General features: G+C 40.3%; 2 protein-coding genes across 5 annotated transcripts in view; both read right to left on the bottom strand.

The window, feature by feature from the left end:
• The window catches only part of SPAG1 (sperm associated antigen 1), a 43,017-nt gene extending 25,189 nt beyond the window's left edge, over positions 1-17,828 (bottom strand). The window contains exons 1-9 of one of the 3 annotated variants that reach the window (XM_035546376.2): positions 17,748-17,828; positions 16,133-16,274; positions 15,426-15,585; positions 11,438-11,563; positions 6,501-6,568; positions 5,224-5,342; positions 4,640-4,745; positions 3,736-3,866; positions 2,963-3,069 (exon numbers count right to left, since the gene is read on the bottom strand). In XM_035546376.2, coding sequence (XP_035402269.1) covers positions 2,963-3,069; positions 3,736-3,866; positions 4,640-4,745; positions 5,224-5,342; positions 6,501-6,568; positions 11,438-11,563; positions 15,426-15,585; positions 16,133-16,272 — 957 coding nt within the window. In that variant the 5' untranslated portion in view covers positions 16,273-16,274; positions 17,748-17,828. Of the gene's footprint in view, positions 1-2,962; positions 3,070-3,735; positions 3,867-4,639; positions 4,746-5,223; positions 5,343-6,500; positions 6,597-11,437; positions 11,564-15,425; positions 15,586-16,132; positions 16,275-17,372; positions 17,536-17,747 lie in introns of those variants that run through there. The other 2 variants (XM_035546375.2, XM_035546377.2) reach the window with 2 other exon arrangements.
• A 595-nt stretch (positions 17,829-18,423) lies between these two features.
• Positions 18,424-22,710, bottom strand: POLR2K (RNA polymerase II, I and III subunit K). Of its 2 annotated transcripts, none has more exons than XM_035546373.2 (5): positions 22,615-22,710; positions 22,449-22,497; positions 20,779-20,842; positions 19,941-20,033; positions 18,424-19,489 (listed from the first exon to the last, which is right to left on the bottom strand). In XM_035546373.2, the coding sequence occupies exons 3-5, from the start codon at positions 20,837-20,839 to the stop codon at positions 19,467-19,469; spliced, it is 177 nt and encodes a 58-aa protein (XP_035402266.1). In that variant the 5' UTR covers positions 20,840-20,842; positions 22,449-22,497; positions 22,615-22,710; the 3' UTR covers positions 18,424-19,466. The 2 variants fall into 2 exon arrangements, with proteins under 2 accessions (XP_035402266.1, XP_035402267.1); XM_035546374.2 differs by having other exon boundaries at positions 21,004-22,497; positions 22,615-22,655.
• Positions 22,711-26,108: the final 3,398 nt, after the last annotated feature.

Genomic DNA, 26,108 nt, shown 5'->3' with positions numbered 1-26,108 from the left:
ATAGAAGAAGCCTTTTTTTTTATAGGTATATAAATTGTAATTTATACCCAGAAAGTACACTCTGTTAAATAATACATATAAGGTCCTGAATATATAATTATCCTGATAAATGTTACCAATACAAAAAAGAGAAAATAAATGTGACTTTTCCAAGAGTGAGTATCAAAACCAAGATTAACATTCAATTTGTCTCTTAGAAACTTAATTAGAAGATACCACACAAATGCATACATTCCTTTCTTTGCTTAAGCATAGATAAATAAATAGATGTAGATTGTATTATTGTGATATCTGGCATGGTCTACTCAGAAGAGACCCATGGAAAACAGGCTCTTTCCAGAATCCCTGAAAAAGCCCAAAAGCAGTTTATCAAAACTTATGCTATCAGGAACTCAGCATCTGATAGATATTTGATGGACTAATGTGACTGATGGAACTAGAACCAAAAGAGACAACAATTTCTTAGCAGTGTAGCAGAAGGACACTGTTGAATAATGAAAAGCTTTGCTCCTCATGTAAGAACTGCAAATTAGATAATCAGACAGCCTCTCATTTCCATAAACATTTTTGGATGAATCAAAAAAATGCTCCAACTGCACTTCATTTTCAGAACAGAGTAAGACACACCCAATATTATGCTCTATTCTGTTTTGTATTCAGTGCTCTATGAGGAAGTGCCATTTCAGTACTCACTTCAACAAGAAAAAGATAAAGGATGGGAAAAAGCAAAGATTCATGTGGAAAAGTGCATTGAAAAACTCCAGTTACTGACAAGCAAAAAAATCAGTGACTCAGCATATAAACATTCGCTCTGCATGTGTTCCGTATATTTTTAATTAGCTCAAGAGGCTTTTGAGGATCCTTCAAGCAGAGTAACTCAAAAAAAAACAACACACTGTGTCACCTATAGATGTCTCAGCCAAGGCAAAAAAGCTGGCACGGATAAGGACAGACATTTGCTTTCAGCAACAGCAGCATTATACTCAGCAAAGGTACTAATGTATTTGGATCCCTGGAAGAGTGTACTCACGAGTACCATATGTCTGGTATTATAATAAGTCTCAGCACAGCCTTTGCACAAAGACTTTTGTGGAGTTTGTCAGCACAGACTCAGAAGCTATTTAGTGGTTCAGTCTTGTAAAGATGAAAACAAACAAAAGTGCTCTTTCCGAAGTCAAATCTAGAGAGATGTGTTCGAAAAGAGAAAAAGAGAAAAAAGCAGGCAGGTCGATTCCTTGGTTGATGTGAACTCTGGAACTATTCTGGACAGGAATTTAGCTGCAAGAACACCCCAATGGGCATGAACACAGTAGGTGGTGAACTTGATGTACAGGCTTGGACCTCCCTAACTTTTCTGGTGCAAGCAATAGCAGTATTGGATCGAGTAACTCCACAGAAAGAAGTACTAATCAGTAAGCTGCTAGCAGCTTAAAGTGTGCAACAGTAAGAACTAAATGGAATTCATGTGATGAGGCAACTGCACAGCATCCAGGAGTCATGTTATAAAATTGGGGGGTAGCAGTATGATGGACTCCTAATTAACAGGTGAAGAACAGTTTAGTATCAAAACTGCCTAGTATGGAAGATTCTCAGGACAGATAGCATCCAAATTTAAGGACTGGGTTCTCAGCCACAAGACACCCTTAAGAAAATACCAATGGAATGATACAAACCAATCTTTTTCTACAAGGACCACATCCTGACCTTGAGTTTTCAAAGAAAGCATCCTGCTTTCTTAGGCCCAGAACTGACCTAGAAGGGTCTATATTTTTAAGAAGGTATGCAAGGCTTTTCAAAGAATCACAGAATCATAGAACGGTTTGGCTTGGAGGGACCTTAAAGATTATCTAGTTCAAACCCCAGCCATGGGTGAGGACACCTCTCACTAGATCATGTTGCTCAAAGCCCCATCCAGCTTGACTCTGAACACTTCCAAGGACGGGGCATCCACAGCTTCTCTGGGCAACCTGTGCCACCCTCAGAGTAAATAACTTCTTCTGAATATCTGATCTAAGTCTACCTTTTTTTAGTTTAAAACCAATACCCCTTGCCCTCCCACTACACCCCCTGACAAAGAGTCCCTTCCCCAGCTTTCCAGTAAGCCCTTTAGGTACTGGAAGGCTGCAATGAAGTCTCCCCAGTGTGTTTTCTTCTCTGGGCTGTACAACCCCAATTTTCTCAGCCTGTCTTCATAGGACATGTTCCAATATATCCATATTCTTCTTGTGCTGGGGAACCCAGAGCTGAACACAGTATTCTAGGTGGGGTCTCAAGGGAGCAGAGTAGACAGGGAGAATCACCTCCTGCTGGTCGTTCTTCTTTTGGTGCAGCCCAGAATACGGTTGGCTTTCTGGGCTGCAAGTGCATGTTGCCGGCTCACACTGAGCTTCTCATCAACCAACACCCCAGGTCCTGCTCCTCAGGGCTGCTCTCAATCCATTAATTTTCATTCTAGCATGGAGATGAGAGATGAGTATTTATAACATCACACTGAAGTGAGACCAGAACCCAGGTCTTCCCCTTTCAGGTTAACTTGACCAACACAATAGAAGTCTGGCATCTCCTTTGATTTTTTTTCTTGTGAATTACGTGTCAAACTTCAAATGCTCCTACCCCGGTGGATCTTTTTGACAGAAATTTCCAAGTAACTTTGATCAGCCAATGAACTAATACTGTGAGCATGTTCAGCAGCTAAATTTTAGGCACCTAAATTACTTTAATACAGAAGACTTCAGTGCTTATATGTTCTAACAATTAAGTAGCAAATAGAATATTTGATCACATTCAGGTACCGAATTTCCATCACAGGCTGCTAAGTGGTGTTTGGAAACTGATCACTGGCACAGTAGATCAATCATGTCCTCAGAACTCATATTCAAATCAAACGATACAAATGGTATGCACTTTATCCTACAACTGCTTACAACCTTTTTCTAGTCATCTGTGGGTCATGTATCTTTACCTTAGCTACAGTGTTTTCTGGTTCAATGCACAATACTTTGTTCAGATCCTCTACAGCAGTCTCGTAATTCTTCAGCTGATTGTTAACACTGGCACGGCGCATCAGAGCTACAAAGGAACAGAGTATTGTATATACTTTAAAAGCATAAAGTGGATAACTAGGCTGTTTTTCTAGACATATGAAGTATAAGTGTATGAACTATAAGTGTAAAACAATTTTTAAGATTCTGAGTTTACTTCATAATGACTCTATATTACTAATTACTGTTCTCTTGATTGTTTTTAATGATGTAATTTCACTTGCTGAGATAGCAATCATGACTTGTAAAACACCTTCTCATATTTTTCCAATTTGTTTGCTCCTCAAATGCAAATACTGTATTCAGGCTGCATTCAAGCCTTTGTCTTCAGAAAGGATTAAATCAGCAACTTTCATTGTTTACAGGTTGCTTGTAAGGTGATTAATACTTCAGTGTTGTCATTATGTAAACAACATATTGCACAAATACAAGAGCACTTATTGTCATCATATAAAAAATGAGTTGCTCCATGCTTCTGCTTAAGTATAGGCATTACAGGTCAACAGGATGGACTGTAAAAAACCTCCCTGACCACCCAAATACTGTTAAAATTATTTTGGGGAGCTAATTTTCTCCTTCTTCATACTTGGAACTGATCTAAAGCTCAGTGAAAACAAGAACATGAATAGATATGAACTATTTTATTTGCTAGAAATAAACTAATACATAAAGGCACATTTATGTTAAACTTTACCTTTTACGTTGTCAGGTTCCATGTCTAACACCTTCTCACAATCCTGCAAAGCACTGTCCCAGTCCTGAAGTTTTATTTCTGCTTGAGCTTTGTTATTGTATGCAGCTGCAGTGGGTAGTACTGATATACTCCTGAAAAAGATGACCATGATGTGCTCATCGTTAGAAAGCCTGAATGTAGTATCATAGAATCATTAAGGTTGGAAAAGACCTCTAAGATCATCTAGTCCAACCATCCACCTACCACCAATAATGCCTACTAAACCATGTCCCTAAGCACCACATCTACTCTTTCCTTAAAGACCTCCAGGGATGACAACTACACCATTTCCCTGGGCAACCTGTTCCAATGCCTAATCACTCTCAGTGAAGAAACTTTTCCTAATATCCAACCTGAACCTCCCCTGGAGCAACCTGAGGCCATTCCCTCTCGTCCTATTGCTTGGTACCTGGGAGAAGCTCCAGGGCCTTGATGTCTTTCTTATATTGAGGGACCCATGATTAAGCTGCACACAATGATTTTTAGTTCTCCTAAACAGAGGTTATTAAATCAATTTTCATTAAAAACACCTGAGATAATACTACCAATATGATTACTTCAAAGAAATTTCTAATTAATTTATTTTCTCCACCCACTGTTTATCATTTTATTTTTGTCAACCTGCCCTTGAATCTCAATGGTTTTGAAAAATCTGAGTAACTCTGTGACACCTGCAAATTGTCCTATCACTACTCATCCACTTCTTTCTGATAAATAAAAAAATCAGTATCAGGATGCAACAGCACTTTAAGTATTCCTCTGTAAGACCTTTTTGCAATGTTGAAAATAATCTAATTGTCCTATTGCTCTAAAAATAATGTTCACAAGTAACAATAATTAAAATAATACAATAGTATATACTCACCGAGTGTAATATGTCACTGCTTCCATGTAATCTCCACTGGCAAAAGCTTCGTTGCCCTTTTCTTTTTCACGAGTAGCAATAAAGATCTTCTCTTTCTTTGTCATGCCTAGAAAAAAATTTATACATCACAACAATTAATGACTTGCACAGATGCAATCACAACATTGTTAGCTAAAATACTTTGAATGTCATATTCTTTAAATTACGTTTAAAACAACCGGTATTATTAAAAGACAATTTTTATTACGTTTTCTATAATAAAACTAAATTCTTTTGATATGCATACAATTCAGAATACAAGATGAAAGAGGTTACCCCACCATTGAATTATAATAGCAGAAGTGTGCTTTATATTTTTACCTGTCTCTCTCAACCTAAATGCAACAAATATTTTAACTGATTTATTAACTGATTTATTTTTTTAAATATGGCTTCACTCTCAGTTGCCCTCCTAAGAACTTTTATAATCTCTAGGTGCCAAAAAATATAGACAATTTTACCTCTATAATTTACTTCTTCAATTTAGATTCATACTCTATAACACAGCATTACAGTTAAAGAAAAAAATATTTCTAAGGCATTACCAGTTGTGTCTATTTTCTTTTCAATTAGAGGGAGACTTGGCCTATTAAAGAATCTTGATTTTGAGTTATTTTCTTCACCTCCTTCATCAATTTTAGAACACTCCTTTTCCACGTCAAACCTTAAATTAATAAAAATGACAAATACAATAATGTTGCACAGTAAGAGTCCTCTACTAATAGAAAGCCATACTTTATATTTCCATTTTAAACCAGAGGTAAGCAGGCATAAAGGCAGCGTTCAATTATCCGTGACTAGTTAGGAAAAATAAAAAAAGTTTAGTGTTATCTCCTTTCCTCATGTTATTTTTTCCATTTCTCCTGCATATATATTACCACTCCTTTTCCCATCCCTTCTGCTCAAAACCAAAAAAACAAATAAAAAAGTCTACCAACCCCCCTTCTCACCATCTCCAACAAAAGACAGGTGAAGTTTATGAAACTGTATCTTCAGGTTTGATTCCCCTTCTATCAAACACTGGTATTAACCTTTGTTAAAAACACTGAAGAAATGTCTTTGAAGTGATTAATAGTGTAATTTGAGAGAAATTTCAAAATATTCTCAGACGCTTCCAAGATTACAATGAAACAGCTTTTGAAAACAGTGTATAGGAATTTATATTGAATAAATATTTGCAGCTATAATCCTACAAAAATATACAGTAATAACCAATTCCTACACTAAACTTTTCTGTTTATGACAATGGAAGATAGCCTTTGCTTTTCACAATAGTATTCTCACTCTGATTCTACAACATCTTTTAAGGAGTTAGAGGGAAGCCACTAGTGCAAAAAACAGAAGTATGCGCTTTGCGCCTTCCACAGTCAATAATATGGGGGCATCAATCTGTCATCCAACTGGGGAGGGTAATATGCCACCATTACATTCTTTCAAAAAAATGATAAATTAAGCTATTTTTAATTCCCTTTTCTTAATGTACCTCCACAGACTTGTATCTTAGATGCTGAAAGAAAAAAAGAAAACTGAAACAAAAACATATTTTATTCATATTTTCTGTTGACTTGTTATACTTCACAACACTTGAACAAAAAATACAAGACAACCTGTTTTCAGTTAGCAGCACCACAATGCATCATTTGCTATTTAACAGAACATTTATTATGAAAAGCATAAGTTTCACTGAATTGTTACAATTCCCTGAAAAGTTAATATTATGATTCTGGAAAATATTTAAACAACAATCCCCACTCCCCCAACTGTGTTCCATTATAAAATAAATAAGTTAATTAAAAAAATAAATATAAAGGGCTTAACATACTTGTCCCATTCACTGTAATCCCGTGGTATGTTTTTCTTGTATCTTTGTTTGTTTTGTAATTTTTCATTCTGAAAGAGAAACAACCAGCCTGTAAGCCTGTAAGACAATTTTCAAAATAGGAAATTCAGCTTTTTTTTTTTTTTTTTTTAAATTTCTGCAATACATATCCGTGCTAATTAACACTGTTCATGACTAATTTCAGCATAGTCTTGAAAATTTCATTCATCTTGCTTTAAGGAACATCTTTATGTATTTGATGGATCATTGTAATCTGTCTCACACTTCCTCTCCACTGCCCTGTTATGTGTCACAGAGGTGCTGGATAAAACTTTCAGGTAGAAGAGATTTCTCTTCCTAATTAGTATCTTGTGTTGCCATCTTCTAAACCATCCTTCCAATACAACAATGAACTCTACTTACTCTTGGAAAACCCCAGCCTTGTAATGCGATGTTTATCACTGAGATTGAATCAGTAACCACATTTTAGCCTTGTCATTCCCAAGAGAATGCAATACACAGATTCTGACAGCCCCTGGAGCCCTCTGAACAAACTTAAAATAAAAATCTGGTTTGACTCGTAGATAGTGTTTCTACTTATTTGACAGACTCCAATCAAGCTAAATCCCAAGATGATTTACTCTCATTCTAGGTTTCAGACAACGTCCATCATTGATATTTGCCTTAACTAAAATTTATCCTTAGGACAATTTATCCTGTAGCAATCAGTCCCAATAACCGACTCGACTGACTTGTATCGCAACCCAGCTCCTGTCCTAATGGAATGTGTTTCCATAGCCACCACCTTTGGCATCTCTTCCACCTCTGCCATCAGACTTATGTTTCTGATAATGTCCCTCCCTGTTTGTTGACTTCAACAATATTCAACAGCAAGGTGTGGTTCCAAACAGGTATTCCATAGTCGTACAGCCAGTTCAAAATATTCCCGTCTACTCTTCGCTTGCTGTTCAGCCCTCCTCTTACCTTGCAATCCATCTCTCACCAAGTTAGACCAGCGTAATTTCTTGTAGGATTGCAGACTTACAATTATCTGGGTTCAAACAAACAATTTAATAGATACCACAGTGCAACCCCTAAATATCTGTACCAGTGCAAGTGAGCATGTGTAAACTGAACCAAAGAAACAAACAGAAACCTCTTAAACCAGCTTTACCAGTGGTGACACTGTTACAAGGAAACACTTCTGAAGTTGAATATAAACACCTCAATTTACATAAGGCAAATGTGACCCTTCCTATAAACACCCATAGCTATCTATAATGTTAGGTTACATAAGCTTTTGTAGTATTCGACTTCAGAATTACACTTAATGTTCTCAGTCATTCAAGAAGCTAGACAAAATGACATACATTTAGTGATTAATGCATGTTTGGAGGAGGTAACTCCTAAATATGGCTTCCTGGAATATTACATCATTACGTATGTATCCTGGGGTATATTACAAACTTTGTAATTTTTAAAATACCAAATCTCTTTTCAAACCAGAAGCCCTTAATTTAAATGAGCACAAAAAAAAAGATGAAACTCTCAGAAGAACATTTATAAAGTAATTACACAAACTTGAACACATCCTTTCATAAGGCAGAATAAGGCAGAAGCATTGACTCAAAATTTCAAAAATCCTTAATATTCTAGGTCTCATATTCTTGGGACCATTGTAACCAAATTGTGGCTCCAATGGAGTAAGGAATTTCTCAATCAGTAATATTTCAGAGCATCTCATCCAAGAGCCTTTCATGAAAAAGCTACATTTGCATGCTGTATTAACTTCTCATTGGTACTTGATATTACAGGCAGAGAACAACAAAAAAAAAACCAACCCTCTGCCCTTGTCATGTTTCTTGCCAAAACTCAAATCGCATGGATCCCAAAGGGTTTTGAAGCCCAGTGAGTTATGTCTGGATCAAAAAAAAACGAAGTAGAGACCGGATTTAGTTCAGATGACAAACAATTTGGCCTTGGTTCTCCTCTGGATCCCATACTAACACGTTATTATTCTGTGCCAACTAACCAGTATTCTTTTTCAATTCGGAGTATCCAAAATAATATGAGGGCTATATAGATAGCATTACAGTAGAGTTTCATAAAATAGAACTTGGAATATATGTTGCATGCCCTGGACTGTAGCCCATTGTGTTTGGCAAAGGAACCTACATCTACTGAAATCTCATCCGTACAATATTCTGGAATTGAGTATTTCTAAACCCATGCTTCCAGGACATGCTTTAGTTCTGTCCTGGAAAAAGGGAGGCAGCAAAATTGATTAAGTAATATGGACAGTTAGAAACAGAAATATTCTAGCTGTCTCTCCAGTCCTCTTTTATTCTACAGTATAGTTGTAACCTCAAAATTCTAGGCAGTGTGAAATGAAAACCAGGGTATTAAGAAACTTCCATAGTGTAAAAAAGGGAAGTTTTACATGAAGTATTTATCTATTCAGCTGTGGAAAATCTTTCCTATGACTTCACACCAGTAAAAAGAAAACACTATATAGAGATATAAGCTATGTAGCGAATTAAAACTGTACTTTCATATATAACTATATAATTATGTACTTATATAACTGTAATTATATTTAGTATCAGCTCAAAAAGCTGTATAGGCACAAGATGCTTCCATTTACCAAACTTGTACCCACTGGTGTAATCCATGGTTTTAGGGTCAATAAGGATTTCCAGAATTGGCTTCACTGAAGTTCCTGGAGTTTTTATGCACCACATCAGATAAATATACACAGTCTCCAATCAAATGGAAGGGTTTGTGGATTTCTTTCTAGCAGAGAGGATTAATTTATCATACCAACTTTATACTTGATATCACATTACAAAATTATGTGATTATAGTGTAAAAGATAGTTACAGACCTAATTGATTAACAAAATATGTTTAAAAAATTACTACCTTGCCCATAGCTTTATCAAGTAGAAAGAAAACAAATAACAACTGATTCAAAATATTAATTTTTTTTGAGATTTTGTTATACAGGTATCTTAGTGTTCACTATAGAAGAAGCCTTCTTTTATTCAGTATTGATCTATTAGTGGTGTAACTGCACTGCTACATAAAAAAATTGAATTCTAAAACACAATGTCAGGCCTCTCTTTTCTCTTCCAGGAAAGGTTACAATTATTTCAGAGGTAGTCTTCATTGACAAAAGGAATGAAAATCATATACCACAAATAACACATAAAGCTGTATCTGGGTTTCCTTGGTAATAACACTAATACCTAAACCTTGCATGGAGAATAAAAGTAATAAAAACTTAGAATCATTGAATCATTTAGGTTGGAAGAGACCTCTAAGATCATCTGGTCCAACCTTTAACCTAGCACTGCCAAGTCCACCATTAAACCATGTCACTAAGGTCTCCACGTTTTTTGAAGACCTCCAGGGATGGTGACTCAACCTTTTCCAATACTTCACAACCCTTTCAATGAAGAAATTTTTCCTAATATCCAACCTAAACCTCCCCTGGCGCACCTTGAGGTCATTCGCTCTTGTCTTATCACTCGGTGCTTGGGAGAAGAGCCTGATGCCCACCTCACCACAACCTCCTTTAAGGTAACTGTAGAGTGTGATAAGGTCTCCCTGAGCCTCCTTTTCTCCAAACTAAACAACTCCAGCTCCCTCAGTAGCTCCTCATAAGACTTGCTTTCTAGACCCTTCACCAGCTTTCTTGTCCTTTGGACATGCTCGAGCTCCTCGATGTCGTTCCTGTAGTGAAGGGCCCAAAACTGAACACAGTACTCGAGGTGCAGCCTCACCAGAGCTGAGTACAGAGGGACAATCACTTCCCTAGACCTGCTGGCCACACTATTTCTGATACAAGCCAGGATGCTGTTGGCTTTCTTGGCCACCTGAGCACACTACTGGCTCATATTCAACCGACTATTGACCAATACGCCCAGGTCCCTTTCCACTGGGCAGCTTTCCAGTTACTCTTCCCCCAGCCTGTAGCATTGCAGTAAGTCTGCAGACTTACTGAGGATGCACTCAGTTCCCTCATCCAAATCATCAATAAAGATATTAAACAGGATGGGTCCCAATACCAACCCCTGGGGACACCATCCAGCATTTAACCCAACAAAGCATACACCTGTCCAAGCAGCCAGTTTCTCTTTGTACAGCACATATGGCAATACCTTTGCATTCTCCATTATCTTGGTATGGTGTTTAAATACTGGCTGACAGTAAGTAGTAGTTTCTGACAATATAGGAACACAAATCAGGCACTTACTAAAACACAGTAATTCAAATCAGTAATTTGAATGTGTTACGTTAACAATTAAGAAATACCACATACTCCATAAGGGTCTGTTCTAATTTAAATTTCTAACTTCCAGAAAGAAAAATGCTTCAGTGAATTTGTTATGACAGTGTCTCAGAATTACAAACAGAACATTAGGAATCAGACTGAAGCCATCCATAGTAACATCTGACAATTCAAAAAAAATCCCATTCCCACGCCTACTTTTCTGTCAATCCCACCAGTAGCACTGTATATAGTATTAGTAAGATATTATAAGATTATATATTGTATATATAATAGTAAGATACAGTAGAATGGCAGAATACAGCTCCTGGCATAGCTTCCTCCAAAAGGAACCTAGTTCACCTGCTTTAATACCACTCTGAAATGTGAAACAAACACATACAAGGGTGTTTAAGGAGATTTTCTTCAAAAATGAGTTCTTGATCAGAATTATAACATTACTACAAGATGCATGCTAGTACTAAAGAAGCACTTTTGTTTAAGCATTGGTCTCCTGCAAGACAGCTTGAAGATTTTTGTTTTCTGGTTAACAAAATATTTAAGAGAGGCTCAACGAATAGAAGTTCTTACGGATGATATTTTCTGATTTTAGAAAGACATAATTAACATACGCTTGTAAAAATAAAGCCTTAGAAAACTGGAGATACCTGATTAGCAGGAAGACAGCTGCTGGAACAACGAATAGGTGGCAAGTTATCTTGTCCTTCAAGCAGCGTGTCTGTTCCCAAAAACTGGGGTTTATGATCATCTTCACGCATTTCTGTCACCCAGCTCTGAAAATAAGTAATACATCTGTACCTTAAAGCAGTAGAACAGATACACATAGTCTACAATGATCCAAACAATTATCCTTATGATGCATTGCTTTTAATGGAGAAAAGCAATTACGAGGAAGATGAAAAATAAAGTTTAAAATCAAGCTTAAAAAAATAATTATTAAACATAAGCTTAAGTTCCTTACTCTAGGTTAAAAGGGCTATTTTTGTAAATCACATTGCCAGTTCGATCAAAGATAATGATGAACACAGTAGGAGTTACATCCACACCTGCCTTTATTGTTTTTTCCAGTCAGGAAAGGGGAACCATTTTAAAGACAAATATGCAAAATAAAAGCAAAAGTGCTTTTAATCATTCAGAATCATAGAATGGCTCAGGCTGGAAGGGACCTTAAAGATCATCTAGTTCCAGCCCCACTGCCATGGGCAGGGATGCCACCCACTAGATGAGGTTGCTCAGGGCCTCATCCAAGCTGGTCTTGAACACTTCCAGGGATGGGGCATCCACAGCTTCTCTGGGCAACCTGCTCCAGCGCCTCACTGCTCTCTGAGTGAAGAATTCCCTCCTAACCTCTAATCTAAATTTCCCCTCTTTTAGTTTAAAACCATTCATCCTTGTCCTGTCATTATCTGAATGAGAAAAAGTTGTTCTCCATCTTTTTATGAGCCCTCTTTAATTATTGAAAAGCAGCAATAAGATCACCCTGGAGCCTTCTCTTCTTCAGGCTGAACAGCCCCAGATCTCTAAGTCTTTCTTCATATGAAAGGCCTCTGATCATCTTCGTGGCCCTCCTCTGAACCCGCTCCAACAGCCCCACATCCTTCTTGTGCTGGGGGCCCCAGACCTGGACGGAGCACTCCAAGTGGGACCTCACGAGGGCAGAGCAGAGGGTGACAATCTCCTCCCTCCACCTGCTGGCCACTCCTCTGTGGATGCAGCCCAGGATGCAGTTGGCCTTCTGGGCTGCAAGTGCACACTGCTGGCTCGTGTCAAGCTTTTTGTCCACCAGAACCTCCCAAGTCTTTCTCCGCAGGGCTGCTCCCACTGAGCTCTTCTCCCAGTCTGTTCTCATGTCTGGAATTACCCCAACAAGAGGTACACTTAGACTTGTTGAACCTCATTAGGTTCATGTGAGCCCAACTCTCAAGCTTGTCCAGGTCCCTTTGGATGGCATCCGTTCCTTCTGGTGTATCGACTGCACCACTCAGCTTGGTGTCATCTGCAAACTTGCTGAGGGGGCACTCGATCCCACTGTCTCTGTCGTTGATAAAGATATGAAACAGCACTGGTCCCAAGACAGACCCCTGAGGGACACCACTCATCACCGACCTCCGCCTGGACATAGAGCCATTGACCACCACTCTCTGGGTGCAGCCTTCAGGCTAATTCCTCATCCACTGAATGGTCCACCCAGCAAGTCCACATCTCTCCAATTTGGAGATCAGAATGTCATGTGGGACTGTGTCAAAGGCCTTACAGGAGTCCAGGTAGATGACGTTGGTCGGTCTTCCCCTGTCAACTGATGCAGTCACTCCATCAGAGAAGGCCACCAGATTGGTCAGGCACGATTTGCCCTTGGTGAAGCCATGCTGGCTGTCCCAGATCACCTCCTTGTCCTGCACGTGCCTTGACACTGCTTCCATAAGGATCTTTTCCATGATCTCCCCAGGCACAGAGGTGAGCCTCACCGGTCTGTAGTTTCCTGGGTCCTCCTTTCTACCCTTTCTAAAAATGGGAGGGATGTTTCCCCTTTTCCAGTCACCAGGGACTTCACCTGACTACCAGGACTTTTCAAATATGACGGAGAGAGGCTTGGCAGCTACATCAGCCAGTTCCCTCAGGACCCTGGGATGCATGGCATCAGGCCCCATAGAATTATTCTTGTTTAGTTTCATCAGGTGGTCTCTAACCTGCTCTTTGCTTACAGTGGGTGGGACTTTACTTCCCCAGCCCTCATCTACGGGTTCAGGGAAACGAGGGCCATGGTAAGCCCGACTGTCAGTGAAGACTGAGGCAAAGAGTTATTGAGTACCTAAGCCTACTCCATGTCTTTTGTTACCAGTTCACCCGTGTCATCCATCAGAGGGGGTACAATCTCATTGGCCTTTCTTCTTTGACCAACATACCCACAGAATCCCTTCTTGTTACTCTTTGCATCCCCTGCCAAGCTCAGTTCCGTTTGTACCTTGTCTTCCTGATGCCATCCCTGCACATTTGGACTGCATCCCTGTACTTTTCCCAGGCCAAGTGTCCCTGCTTTCACTGCCTGTGCATTCCTTTCTTGTGCCTTGGTCTAGTTTGACCTAGACTTGGTCTAGTTTGACCAACAGGTCCTTGCTTAGCCATCCCTGTTGTCTGCCCTCCCTGTCCACTTTCTTACACATGGGGATGGAGAGTTCTTGTACTCTAAGGAAATCATCCTTAAAGAGCTGCCAGCTCTGTTTAGCTCCTTTGTCCCTGAGGACAGTGTTCCAGGGGATCTCATCTACTAGCTCTTTAAATAGCTTGAAGTTCACTCTTCGGAAGTTCAGGGTCTTGACTTTGCTCTTTGACAGACCCATATTCCTCGAGATCACAAACTCAACAAGGGCGTGGTCACTGCAGCCCAGACTGCCTCCAATCTTGACCTCTTTAATGAACTCATCTGCATTGGTGAGCAGCACCAGGTCCAGTAATGCTTCTTGTCTGGTTGGTTTGTCTAGTACCTGGACCAGGAAGTTATCCTCAATGCACTCCAGGAATCTCCCGGATTGCTTACAGCCTGCTGGGTAGCTTTTCCCGCAGACATCCGGGTGGTTGAAGTCCCCCATCAGGATGAGAGTGTGCGAGCATGATGCTTATCGTACCTGAAGTAAGAATGCCTCATTCACTGGCTCCCCTTGATCAGGTGGCCTGTAGTAGACCCCAACCAAAAGGTGACTTTTATTGGTGTGGTCCTTAACTTTCACCCACAAGCTCTCAACCTGTTCATAGCTGTTTCTCAGAAGCATCTCTTCACAATCAAACCTTTCCCTAATATAGAGAACAACATCCACCTCCCCTCCTTCCCTGTCTGTCTCTTCTGAAGAGCTTATTAAGCACTAGCAGAATCTTCCTTAAAGGACTAGAAATAAATGATTTCAAACAGAAATAGCATAATATGATTAGAACATGTTGTAAACAAAATTGCCTCTAAGTTATCCAAAAGATTCAGAAAGCAACAAAAAGCATCTGCCTATCTTCTCATAGAATCTATTAAAAAAATAAACAACTATGCTTAATTTCTCATAAAATGAATGTTGCTGCTTTACTTTTTCCTGCACAATTCAATTCATAGCATGTTTGCTTCTGGGCCAGAAAAATAGTTGCTTCATATACACATCTTTTCTTCTTTTTTTTTTTTTTTTTAAATCACAGGTAAGGGGTGCTAGTGTCATTCTTCACTATAAGAGAATCTGTTTTTCATATAAAATACCATAATCTAAAATGCTTATGCTCATCTAGACTTCTTCAGTATTTTCAGCTGGATAAAGTACTCTTCAGTTCCTACAGTATAGAAACAGTACAGAATATTCTTCTGCTTTTACATACACAGATTGAGAAAAGTGGATTTCATAAATGTAGTTTGCAATTATTTTGTGCTTTTTTGAATGAAAAATAATACATAAAGAAGTTCTGTAGAATTATAACGGGCATTAAAAATTCAGTAGCGTTAATAAATTAAACAAACAAACAAAAAACAGAATTCTTCTATCACTTCCTGATTTAATCAAATAATCATGTTCTACTTAAGCACAAGATGAAGTTGAACAATCACTCCAGATTGATACATCAAAGTGATTACATTACTGACCACTATAAACTAGAGTAATACTGTACCATCAGTTCACCATTAATTGTTTCCCATTCTTCAGCTGTAAAATCAGAAGCTGTGGCTGCAGGCTTATCTTTCCTGAGAGCTCTGCTCCCTGGGTCTAAATGCTCAATGCGCTTTTCACAAAACAGTGTCAGGTCGGGATAACATCCCTCTTCACCAGACCTTTACAATGAAAGATATTAAAGTTACAAAAGAAAAATCTCCATACTTTTCTGCATACTACAGTGACTATAGAAGACTGTTTTCCTGTTACAACTGAATTCTATCATCTCCTAGTATCATTTTGATCAGAAAATTGCAGCGAGTTAACCTTCAACCACTTTCCAATGGATATACATACACAATTCACAGTGCTCATAAAAACGTTCTTGTCGTTTTCAGGAAAAGTTAAACAGGTATGGCATCTGAAGTTAACACAAATATGCAAGATAGCTTCATGACAAAACCAAAATCCAGTGGCAGCATTTGAGAAAAAGATGGAATTGAGTTACTCAAACTTCTTTAATGGGTTAAAACAGGACTTAGATTTTTAGTTTAATCATCTGGATATTTTTAACATGACTACTTTAACATCATATTTTAATTTCTAGTTTTTAAATTAGAAAGGCACAAAGAGGTTCAAAGACAAATAGGATATTTAGGTCCAAGTTCCTCTGAATTTTACAGAAGGGGAATAAAATTAATAATGAAGTTAAGAAAATATGTTTACCTTAATACCCTGAGAATCTTTTCCAGGTGTTTAACATCTGTGCATTTTTCAATGAACTTGTAGTCCAGATGACCAATAGGTATTTGATAAGTTTTTGTGGTTCCTTGGTCCAGCAAAGATGGTACTGATTCATCACCCATAACTAAATAGTAAAAGAAGAAAAAAAAATCTATGGACATCTAGTTATCTTTTAAAGCAACAGTAATTTAAGGAACAGGCCAGGTATTACTTTGTTATGCAAGCAAAACTATTGCCACAAAAGTAAAAACCTCCAATTTGAAGACCTGATCACACAAACGGTTGTTGACAGAGGTCTACTGACAAACGTATGGTTATATGTAAGATGTATTTTGGAAAAAGTATATGTAAGATGTATTTTGGTTCTGCATGGCAGAACATATCAGAAAATCTTAAAAAAACGTTACCATATTTACGCCTACCCCTTTACCTGCTTTTCTTTAAACATGGTATTGTATTACTTATTTTAAGCAAGGGCGGTCACGATAAAGAAGATGATGGTGCAGGGACTTCTCTTTTTTTTTTTTTTTTTCCAGAAGGAAGATGATTCACTGCATCTTATGGAATGATAGCCCCTGTCTTCTCTGTAGCCCAAACTAATCTGATTGTTTGCCTTCCCTCACTAACTGCGTTTTCTGGGTCTCTGATTATATTACCGTACTAATATAGATCTTTTACAGTATGTATGTAACAGATGAAGTGAGGTGTTCAAAGTAGACATTTCCTGTCTCTCTGTACCTTTGAACTGCTTTACTGCATTTTTTTTCTACTTCAATTCCAAGCTCTGCTCCACAGAGCACGCTACATTGTGCTTAAAATGCTGTTATTTTAACAGGTATTATGAGGGCAGCCAGCCAGGCAGCATGTGATGATAACCACGTGCAGATGCGAATCTAATAAAAATAATTTTGTTCTAATGTTGTGCATAATTACACATATTAATTTGTAATAGTATGAAATGTTTATAATACAGCATAATTTAAATAATAAGCGGTCGTAATTAGGTACTGCATAAAGACAGGATTTGGCCTCTAGAATCTACAGTTTTGGTATAGGAAAAAAAACACGCATGGAGAGACAGAGGAATATGCAAAATAGCTAGATAATAATAACACCCAACCCAGGCAGCAGTCACAAAAACGCAAGCGTTTACACAGCTGCAGTAGTTCCACAAGTCTCCGGAACAGGGAACAAACCAGCCCTCATCCCCAGGCTCGCTCACCCAGCTCTCGCGCAGTGCGGTGTGAAGGACACCGGGTTGAACGGGGGCTCTCCACCCCCCTCTCCGGCCCTGCAAACGGAGCCTTCGGCCAGGGGGCAGCGACCGACCCCCGGCATGACGGCCGGCCCCGGCAACGGTTGCTATATACAAGATGGCGACCGGCCCCGGCAACGGTTGCTATACACAAGATGGCGACCGGCCCCGGCAACGGTTGCTATACACAAGATGGCGGCGGTCGGCGCGCAGGGCAGGGGGAAGGACGGGGCGGGTTCCGCGCCGCCCTCCGCGGCCGCCCAACACGCGAGGCTCCCACAGGGCCCCGCTGGGTCTCGGCAGAGCCGCCACCGCCGCCGCCTGAGGGCCCCCGGCACCCACCTGCCCCGTGCCGCTCCGCCTCCAGGACGGCCGCTGCCCGGCCCGCGTGTACCCCGCGCGTACCCCGCGCAGGCGCAGCGGGGCTATGGCGCAGGGACACGGCACATTGCGGCTCGGGGACGTCGTTCTTTCCGCCAGGTGGCAGGGGTGGAGAACCACAGAGAAATCCCTCTATGGCTATTATAAATACATGCCCCGCGTTATGTTGTGTTAAATAAAACGTCCCTTGTTATAAATTAAAAAGCTCTTTATTTTTAGAAGTGATTTGACTCTGGAGAGTTTATTCACCTCAGAAATACAGCAGTTTGGGGGTTTGGCCTTCATAAAACATCACCAGTTTACCTTCGACATACAATTTTATCTAGCCTAAATGTACAATTTGATCTAGCTCCTCGCCAGTTTCTCCAAAGCTGTGTTATCTACAGCACCATCGCCTTCCTAGCCTTGTCCCAGACCCGGCCACATCTGCTTTCCTCAGCAGCCTGCACTCCCCGCTCTGAGCAGAGGCTCCTCTCCGTCACCTGTCAAAAGGGCCTGAACGCGGTCCCACCAGGCTTTTTGTAGCATGAGCACCTACCTCTCCCGTGGGCAGTTCCTGAGCAGACACTCAGGAAAAATAGCTCAGCTTTTGTTCCTGTCTTGCACACAGAATGTACACGCTTACGCACACCACTGCTAAAACTCAAACTGAAACTTTATTGCAAAAACATCACCCTGCTGAATGATTTTCCAAGGGAAATCCTAGACAAATTTATTAACAGGAACGATCTGTTAAGATAGCCAAGAAAATAAAATGGCTGTAAATTTTTTTAAAATCCCATTTCCTAGAACAACCGACTATAGTTCATTTATGAACCAGTCAGTATATGACCATATATTCCATAAGAAAGGTATCTTGCTATATTGATAGGAAGTTAAACCTGTTATGTCATTATTAAAAGCACCACTGGCACTATTATCAAAATAATAATTTACCCTACCATTTCAATAGGGTAAATTAGTATCAGACACAATCCGGCAGTATTTTATAATACTCTTCAGTAATAAGGGTATTTTAGTAACACGTAACACTTTCTGAACAAACAGATGCATAGTTCTGGCTAATAAATACAAAACAAGCACTTTTTATTACAGACTCACAAAAAGTCATCTGAAAAGCAAAGTGGTATTATTTTAGCTTTGGGACCCTTACCCAGGGTATCTTTCAACTACAATCCTCCTTCTTTTCTTGAGTACAACCAAGTCACACTGGTTGGAAATTTGTTTACACATGCTTTGTAATTTTTATACCAAATTGGATGCTCTCAAGTCCTTTGATACTTGCTCTTTTGAAATCCAAATCTGTGTTTCAGACCTACCTTTACATACCCTTCAATTTATTTCTATTGGAACTTATTCAAACCAAGATTTTATGCAGTTCATAGGAGTCCAGAGCATTTAATAAAGTTAAGATGCAAGTAAGGTTTAGATGAGAGCCATGAAAACAAGATTAACTCAAAACCAAATACAATACCAATGAATTTAACAGACTTCTACGTACTCTGACTAAAATTTAAGTCAGTTTTAGAAACCTGTAGTAGTACAGACAAAAAATACTAAGTGAAGTTTAATATTTTAATATCTCAAAACAAAACTATGCATTTGTACGTTAATAGATTTACAGAACAAAGTCAGAAATAATAAACTGCAGCATAATAATCAATATATCTTCAGCTCACATCACCGGGCATCAAAAACCACCACTGGAATGGTGCAGTTAAGGAAAAATGTGTTGTGGTTGGGAAGGGAAAAAAAGAGAGAAAGATCAGGGAGAGAAAAGGAGGCACTGAGGGAAGACTACCCAAATCTAAAGTCACAAGTAACCATATAAAAGCATTTAGAACTCATTTTTAATTAACCCCACAACACTTTCCTTTCTTAAAAGGCTGCATGATATCAACCATACATTATACATCACCCACAAGACTCTGGTGATTATAGTTTTCATAGAAAATGGAAAATGAGACAATGCACCAGGAAACAAGGTCCCCAATTGCACAGCAGAGATGCCTCTATAGTCTGCTCTACTGTATTGATTTTTGGCTTTGAAGGATTCTTGCACAATTACTCAAATTTTCCATGTTGTTTACCTTAGATGCCTTACCCCAACTCACACCTCCCCAAACGCATTCATGTGACTTTGTAAAAGGATACATCTCTTTGTCCTTTTCTTGTACATAATTCTGTACCCGCATTCGCGGCATCTGATGGGATCTCTTGCCTTTATTTCATTTTCTGTATGACATTCTGATGTGATGGAGGAAGAGAATTGGAGTGAGTAAATAAAAACAGCATTGTTAATGCATAGACAACTTTCAGAAGTCTTAACTCTTACTTGTGGCAAAAAAGCATAATACAGAAAATAACTTGTAGTGAATTTGTATAAAGAACTGAATGATATTAAGATTCTGTGCAGAAAAAAAAAATTGGCAAACTTCACTTTTTAATATCAAAGAGGACCTTGCTAGAAATCACCATATCATTAGTGGTATTGAGAATGGTATGTATCCTGTACAGTTGACTGTCTACTAATGAAAACTTCAGCTCAGCCCCGCCCCCCCAGCCTCCCAAGTTTATTAAGTCTCCAAAACACCTTGACTCTTAAGCACTCAAATTCTCTAATGTTTACATTATTAACTTATCTATAGGTGAAAGAAAATTTGACTATTACACTTCAGTAAAAGTTGAGTGACCATACTGTATTTCCAGAAAATCCTCCCCCAAAAATGCACTAAACAGAAGTTTGTCCTGTGGAGATGCAGGACTTCCACACAGCAACAGAAGCTCTAATGAATTACTTCCATATCGCTGTCTGTATGTATTATTAGTATGCTACCATATACGTGGTAGCATCAGTGAGTTAAATTTAAAAAATCATGAGGATTCACAATGCTATTTTCATTTATTCAGTACTATGATTATGCATTCTTCATTATAAGAACACCAGATCTCCAGTAACAAGGAAAAGAATTCACTAATGTCTTTTCTTTACCTCCACAAATGTAAATCATTGGCTGCTGCTTTGGAGGCTGAACATCCTTCTGTGAATCCATATTCTACATAAACAAAAAAACAAAATATACACAGGAGTTTTTTTTAAAAGGCATAGACAAATATTGAAACATCTCCATCAAAAGTCAGCAGAAGATGAAAAACTTCCTCAAAGTAAATACAAATTCCAACTCTATTTGACACACACCAACATAGGATGACTCACATTGGAAGAGACTTCAGAAACTTATTTAGTTCAACTGCCTTCTCAAAACAGTGTGATCAGGTTGCACTGAGCTTCACCGACTGGGTGTTGAAAAAAAACTCCAAAAATGTAGTCTGTACATCATTATGTATTAAAGATAATTTTAAACACAAAAGGCAAATAAATATTTTCTTTCCTCCCTTCAACCTTGATGGAAACAGAAAAATAAAACAATTCATGTACCATTCATGTAACAACCGTGCTATCATAAACAAGATAATCCTCGCCTTTTTTCTGCTCTCCAACAATACTAGCTAACCAAATTCTAATCTAATGGATTAGAAATCCTGGGAACAGACTGTAGGCAGGAAAGTAATATGTGTTTAAATAAATAAAATAAAGAGGGGCCATATAGAAGAAATTCCACCCTCAAAACCCCAAGATAGGTCTCTATACCTAACTCAAGATTAAAGTTAGATAGCCTAGTGGTACACTTCAAGCACCTCTTAGTGCTCTATTGTAATGGTTTAAGTTGTTCAAGCTTATTTGGAGGCAAGTATTCCTTCTCATTATCAGACAACAGTTAAGTCTACTCCACAAACATTTAATGAAGTTTTAAGTAATCCCAACCTATCACATAAATATGTTTGCAAGCATCAAGATTGTTACAGTAGAGAAATAGCAAACAGTTTTTCTCCCACCCATTCTATGACAGAAGATGAATATCTCCTTGCAGGTTTTTGGGGTTGTTGTTTCTGTGCCCACTGACAGAGAATAGGAATTCCAAACTATTAGGTTATTAAATGGCCTTCACAATGCTTCCTCATGAGCATGAGTCCTGGACACTTTCACTTAATTCCCTGGTATATTTCCCTGATCTTCACAGTTTGTTCCAGTATAAATGCACTTGGGACTTAAGGACAGAAGGACAGGCTTGACAGAAACAGTTCATCCTTTGTGTACAGGAGTCTGATCAGCAGATGCCAAGCCCCCTCACTTAAAAAAAAAAAAAAAACACACTATGCCATTCCATTCTAGATAACTCAAGATAATTCATTAAACTCTACAGCTTTTAAGTAAGTCTTTGCTCTACTGTTATCATAGTGGCACCTTAAAACACGCGTTATAGCCTTATTGTATCATGAGCTATAGTAAGGTATTGGCAGTCATCCCCTGGCACTTAAGAGCAGCATCTTCAAAGTGAACCAGACTAAGGAGGACCAACTAGCACAGTTACATCTGAAGGTTGAACTACCAGTTACAGCTTACTCGAGGCACTGCTGGCCATGCAGCACAACAACACAGCTGCAGAAGAGAGCATGAACTAGAGCTCTGTATTTTGCAGGGAGGCATCATCATTTCGCTAGCGTCTACACACCCAGCAGCTAAAGCACAAGCTGGCACAGCCAAAAGGCACACAGACACACCTGCGTGCTACAAGCATTAAGGGTCACACCACAACTCACCACGAGGACGCGGAGCTCCAGCCACGATCGCCAAGCCCTCCAGACGTACCTGCGGGAGAAACAAACGCATTCCTTAGCGTTTCGCTGGGGGCAGGCTGCCCTCCTCGCAGCCCCCTAGACACCCTCTAGAACCCCACAGGGATTTTAACGAAGCTTCCCTGCTCACCCCAGCCGCGAAGAGAACCGCGGCCCTTCTCGGCCTCTCGGCGCCGGCTGATGACGACGCGGCGCCGCCGCCCCTCCGAGCGGGCGGCCCGGGAGCGCCGCCGGGTGGCGGGAGCGAGCCCGGCGCCTGCCGAGGAAACCTGAGGGGGCTCCGCGCTCGTCCCGAGGCCTCCGTGCTTTGAGTCAAACTCTGTGGTTTTTAGTTGGCTGTACCTCTGTGCAGACTCAGCCAAAAATCCTGCTGCGGCTCGCATCGTGCGACTGCAGAATTTTAAGCCGCTGGACTGTCTCACCTCGAGGTCCTTGTTGTTTTCAGAAGCACGTTAAGGTCCTTGGATAAAGCTAAATTTGGTACCTTCCAGGCTGTGTGTATTCCTGCTTTAAATAAAATTCACAAGCTATGATACTATATATTTTAATTGCAAGATCGTATTATGGAAGAAGTTTAAATTTCAGTGTTTCCAGCATCCTGAGCGGCAATACTCCAGTATACCGAACCAAAATAGTACAGCCAAAATATGAAATGATGCTAAGTGCTTTCTTAGTCCCTGGTGGTGTAAATGGTGTAAATGACAAACGTTCAGTAGGCATTTTGTAGACTGTTTTCTTTACTCAATTTCACAAGAATTCCACCTCTGGAAAACTTTTAAAAAATATTGTTTTGTAAATATTCCGATTTAATGACTTCATCATTCAAGAGACTCCCTTGTTTAATGAAATGTTTCTCAATACCAAATAAAAGGCTCTTTCTCAATGCTGAAAAAAGTTAAGACTCTTTCTGAATACTGAATAAAAATTATTTTCTGAGGAGCCAAATGGGTTGTTACCACACAAGATTACCAGTTATAACTTACTGATGCTCTCATAGTAGCAAATCACCTTCATATGTTACCTATAACTTATCTAAAATTAACTTGCGGAACAATAAATATTCGCGGTTTTCCTAATTTTGTATTTAAGTTACACATAATAAAAATACATTCAAGATTTTAGACAGCTCGCCTGTTTTTCCATGTTGCTGTGTATAAATAAAGCTAAACATAACTTTTGAGTGCTAGAATAAAACACGTGCAAGAGAAACGACAGGTGAAAGGCAGCGCTATTCATACTGATTCGCACTCCCCCAAATTTACTGTCTGTGTCCTCTTCGCGACGGTTTTCTTAAGCGTGAGCTGGTGCAAAGAGTTTTAAGCAGAGGAGAAAATAAAGCATGAACCATAGCTTCACTTGATAATGCATATCAAGTAATTAACATTCCAGAAAGTAAACAAACAAAAATCAACCGATAATGTTTCTCCGGGCTCTTTTTTTTTTAAGACGGATTTGTGGAGCCGATACTGTAAAACTGGTCTACTAATTATACCGCCATGAAAAAGACAATTAAAGTTAATTATGTGAAAACAAGGTCTCAAAGAAATCACGCAATTGCTTGATTGTTGCCATCGTTTAACTGTTCTCTGGGAAAAAAATAGGTTTTATCAGGTGCCTCGGTTCCTTGCTCCGTTTCTGTCAAAGCCCTCCTTCAAGAGCAGCGCTATCGTGATAGAGCCCAGCTTTGAAGGGCTGATAAACGCCAGTCCGGGGGTGCTCCGAGGGTTGGGAACATGTGGGACTTGCCTGCTGTCCCCGTAGAGGAAAAAAATCCGGGGGAGTAGCACTGATCGGCAGCCAGAGTAAGGGTTCGTGGCTGCGGGATGAGGTGCGCAGGGTGCTCGGGGGAAGGCAAGGCGCTCGTAGCCTGCCCGTCAGGGCGTTACGGGCTCTCTCGCATTATTTCGTTTTAAAATTAAGGTCCTCAGGTTTTTTTCTGCCCGCTTGTGACGCGTTTTGTTAAATGGTGTTGTTTGGTGTGATGTTTCTGTATGTCTCGTTAAGCACCGTAACTATAATTTGTTAAATTCCCTGGATGTTGGTTTTTTTTTTCATTTTTTTTTTCACCCGGGTACCACAAGTTTCTGGGGGTTTGAGAGAGACAGACCTCACACCTTCTGTGTGCCGCTTCACGGAGCTAGCAAGCTGCCCTTTTAACAGAAAAAGCGTTTTTTTTTTCTGTAGATAAACACAACTATTTGAGGAAGGAATTCTCCTGATACACGTGAAATAGATACTACTACACAAAGCCCTTTGGGAAATCAATTTCTTTTCGATCAGTTTCTATTAATTTCTCCTTTTAAAATGGAAGTCTCTGGCATATTTCCCCCTTTCTCTTTTTATCCGTAACGGTTACCTTGTAGTCACGTAAAACAGTACTCTTTATATGCAAATATCCCCATTTCCCCCGCTTTGGATGAGCAGCTTTTAAATTCGCCTTTCCTCGGGCCCCCTTTGGCTGCGAGGCTTCGCCGCCTCCTCAGCGCGACGCCGCTCCCTGAACGGGTTCCGAGCGGCGGGGCAGAGCTCGCCCAGCCCACGAATTGGAAGTACGGCTGAATTTCGGCGTTAATTTAGAAAGCTTCTAGTTTTCTGCCTTGAATGTAGGCATTACTCTTAGTCACGCACAACAGTTTAAAATCTCTTTCTCATCTGATGTCGTTTCTGGTGGAGGAAATAAAACGTAAACGGGGGGAAAAAAAAAAAAAACAAACAAAAAACAAAAGAACAACAACAACAAAAAATAGAGGTAACCTGTGGTAAATCTCGTCTCAACGAGGTGAGGGAGAATGATACCCAGAAGGAGAAGGACACAATGACAATTTATTCGGCCTCTGTGTGACAAGCAGCGGCTTTCCCCGCTCCTTTTCCTCGCTGCTGCGAGGCCTGCGGCTCCCCCCGCCCGCTATGGAGCCCCCAGGTGTGTGGGTGTGTGCAGCCGCACCGAGCTCAGGAAATGTGGGCACCCAATTACTCATGTTTTAATGTACAGTTTAAGTAAAAATACGGCAAAACCTAGGCGTCATCACTGGCATCTTCCACCCGACTGACAGACGATTTAACCGAGGCAAACGCTCCGCGGTTATCTCGTTCCCGAGCCGTCTGATACAAACGCACTAATTAATTTGAATTAATTGGCACCCTTATAACTCAAGCTTAAAGGTGCGGGTGCAGATAACGTGCTGCATCTGTAAAAGCCTAGCCGTGATCGACCAGCGCCTGTGAAGGGCACCCCTCAGCCCTCGCCCCCCGCTCCTAGCGGCTCCTGAGGAGAAGCAGAAGGGCTCTGACAGAGGCGGGAAAGACTCGCCCCCAGCATCTTCCGAGGAGAGGCAGAAAGGGACGGGGAAGCTGAGGGAGAGAGGGACAACGTCGTGGGGATCTTATGGTGGGCTGAGTGCGGCAGGAGCCGCGGCGTTGAGGTGTAAACGTGAGGGGAAAGGCGAGCCTCGCCGGTGCCCCGCAGCAGAGCGGGTTCTCCTCAGGCCCCCGCCCCGCAGACGCCCGAGGGCGGCGGGGGCGGGGAGGCGGCGCGGAGCGGTTGGTAAAGGCGGGCGGTTCAAACCCAAGCGAGGGAAAGCAGCGGCGGTGGCTGCACGCGAGGAGCCGCTTGGCTTCCCTCCA

This window comes from Cygnus atratus, chromosome 2 (assembly GCF_013377495.2).
Source record: "Cygnus atratus isolate AKBS03 ecotype Queensland, Australia chromosome 2, CAtr_DNAZoo_HiC_assembly, whole genome shotgun sequence".
Taxonomy (NCBI): Eukaryota; Metazoa; Chordata; class Aves; order Anseriformes; family Anatidae; genus Cygnus; species Cygnus atratus.
The sequence above is the reverse complement of the archived record's forward strand: the minus strand, read 5'-3'. Positions and strand labels throughout refer to the sequence as shown.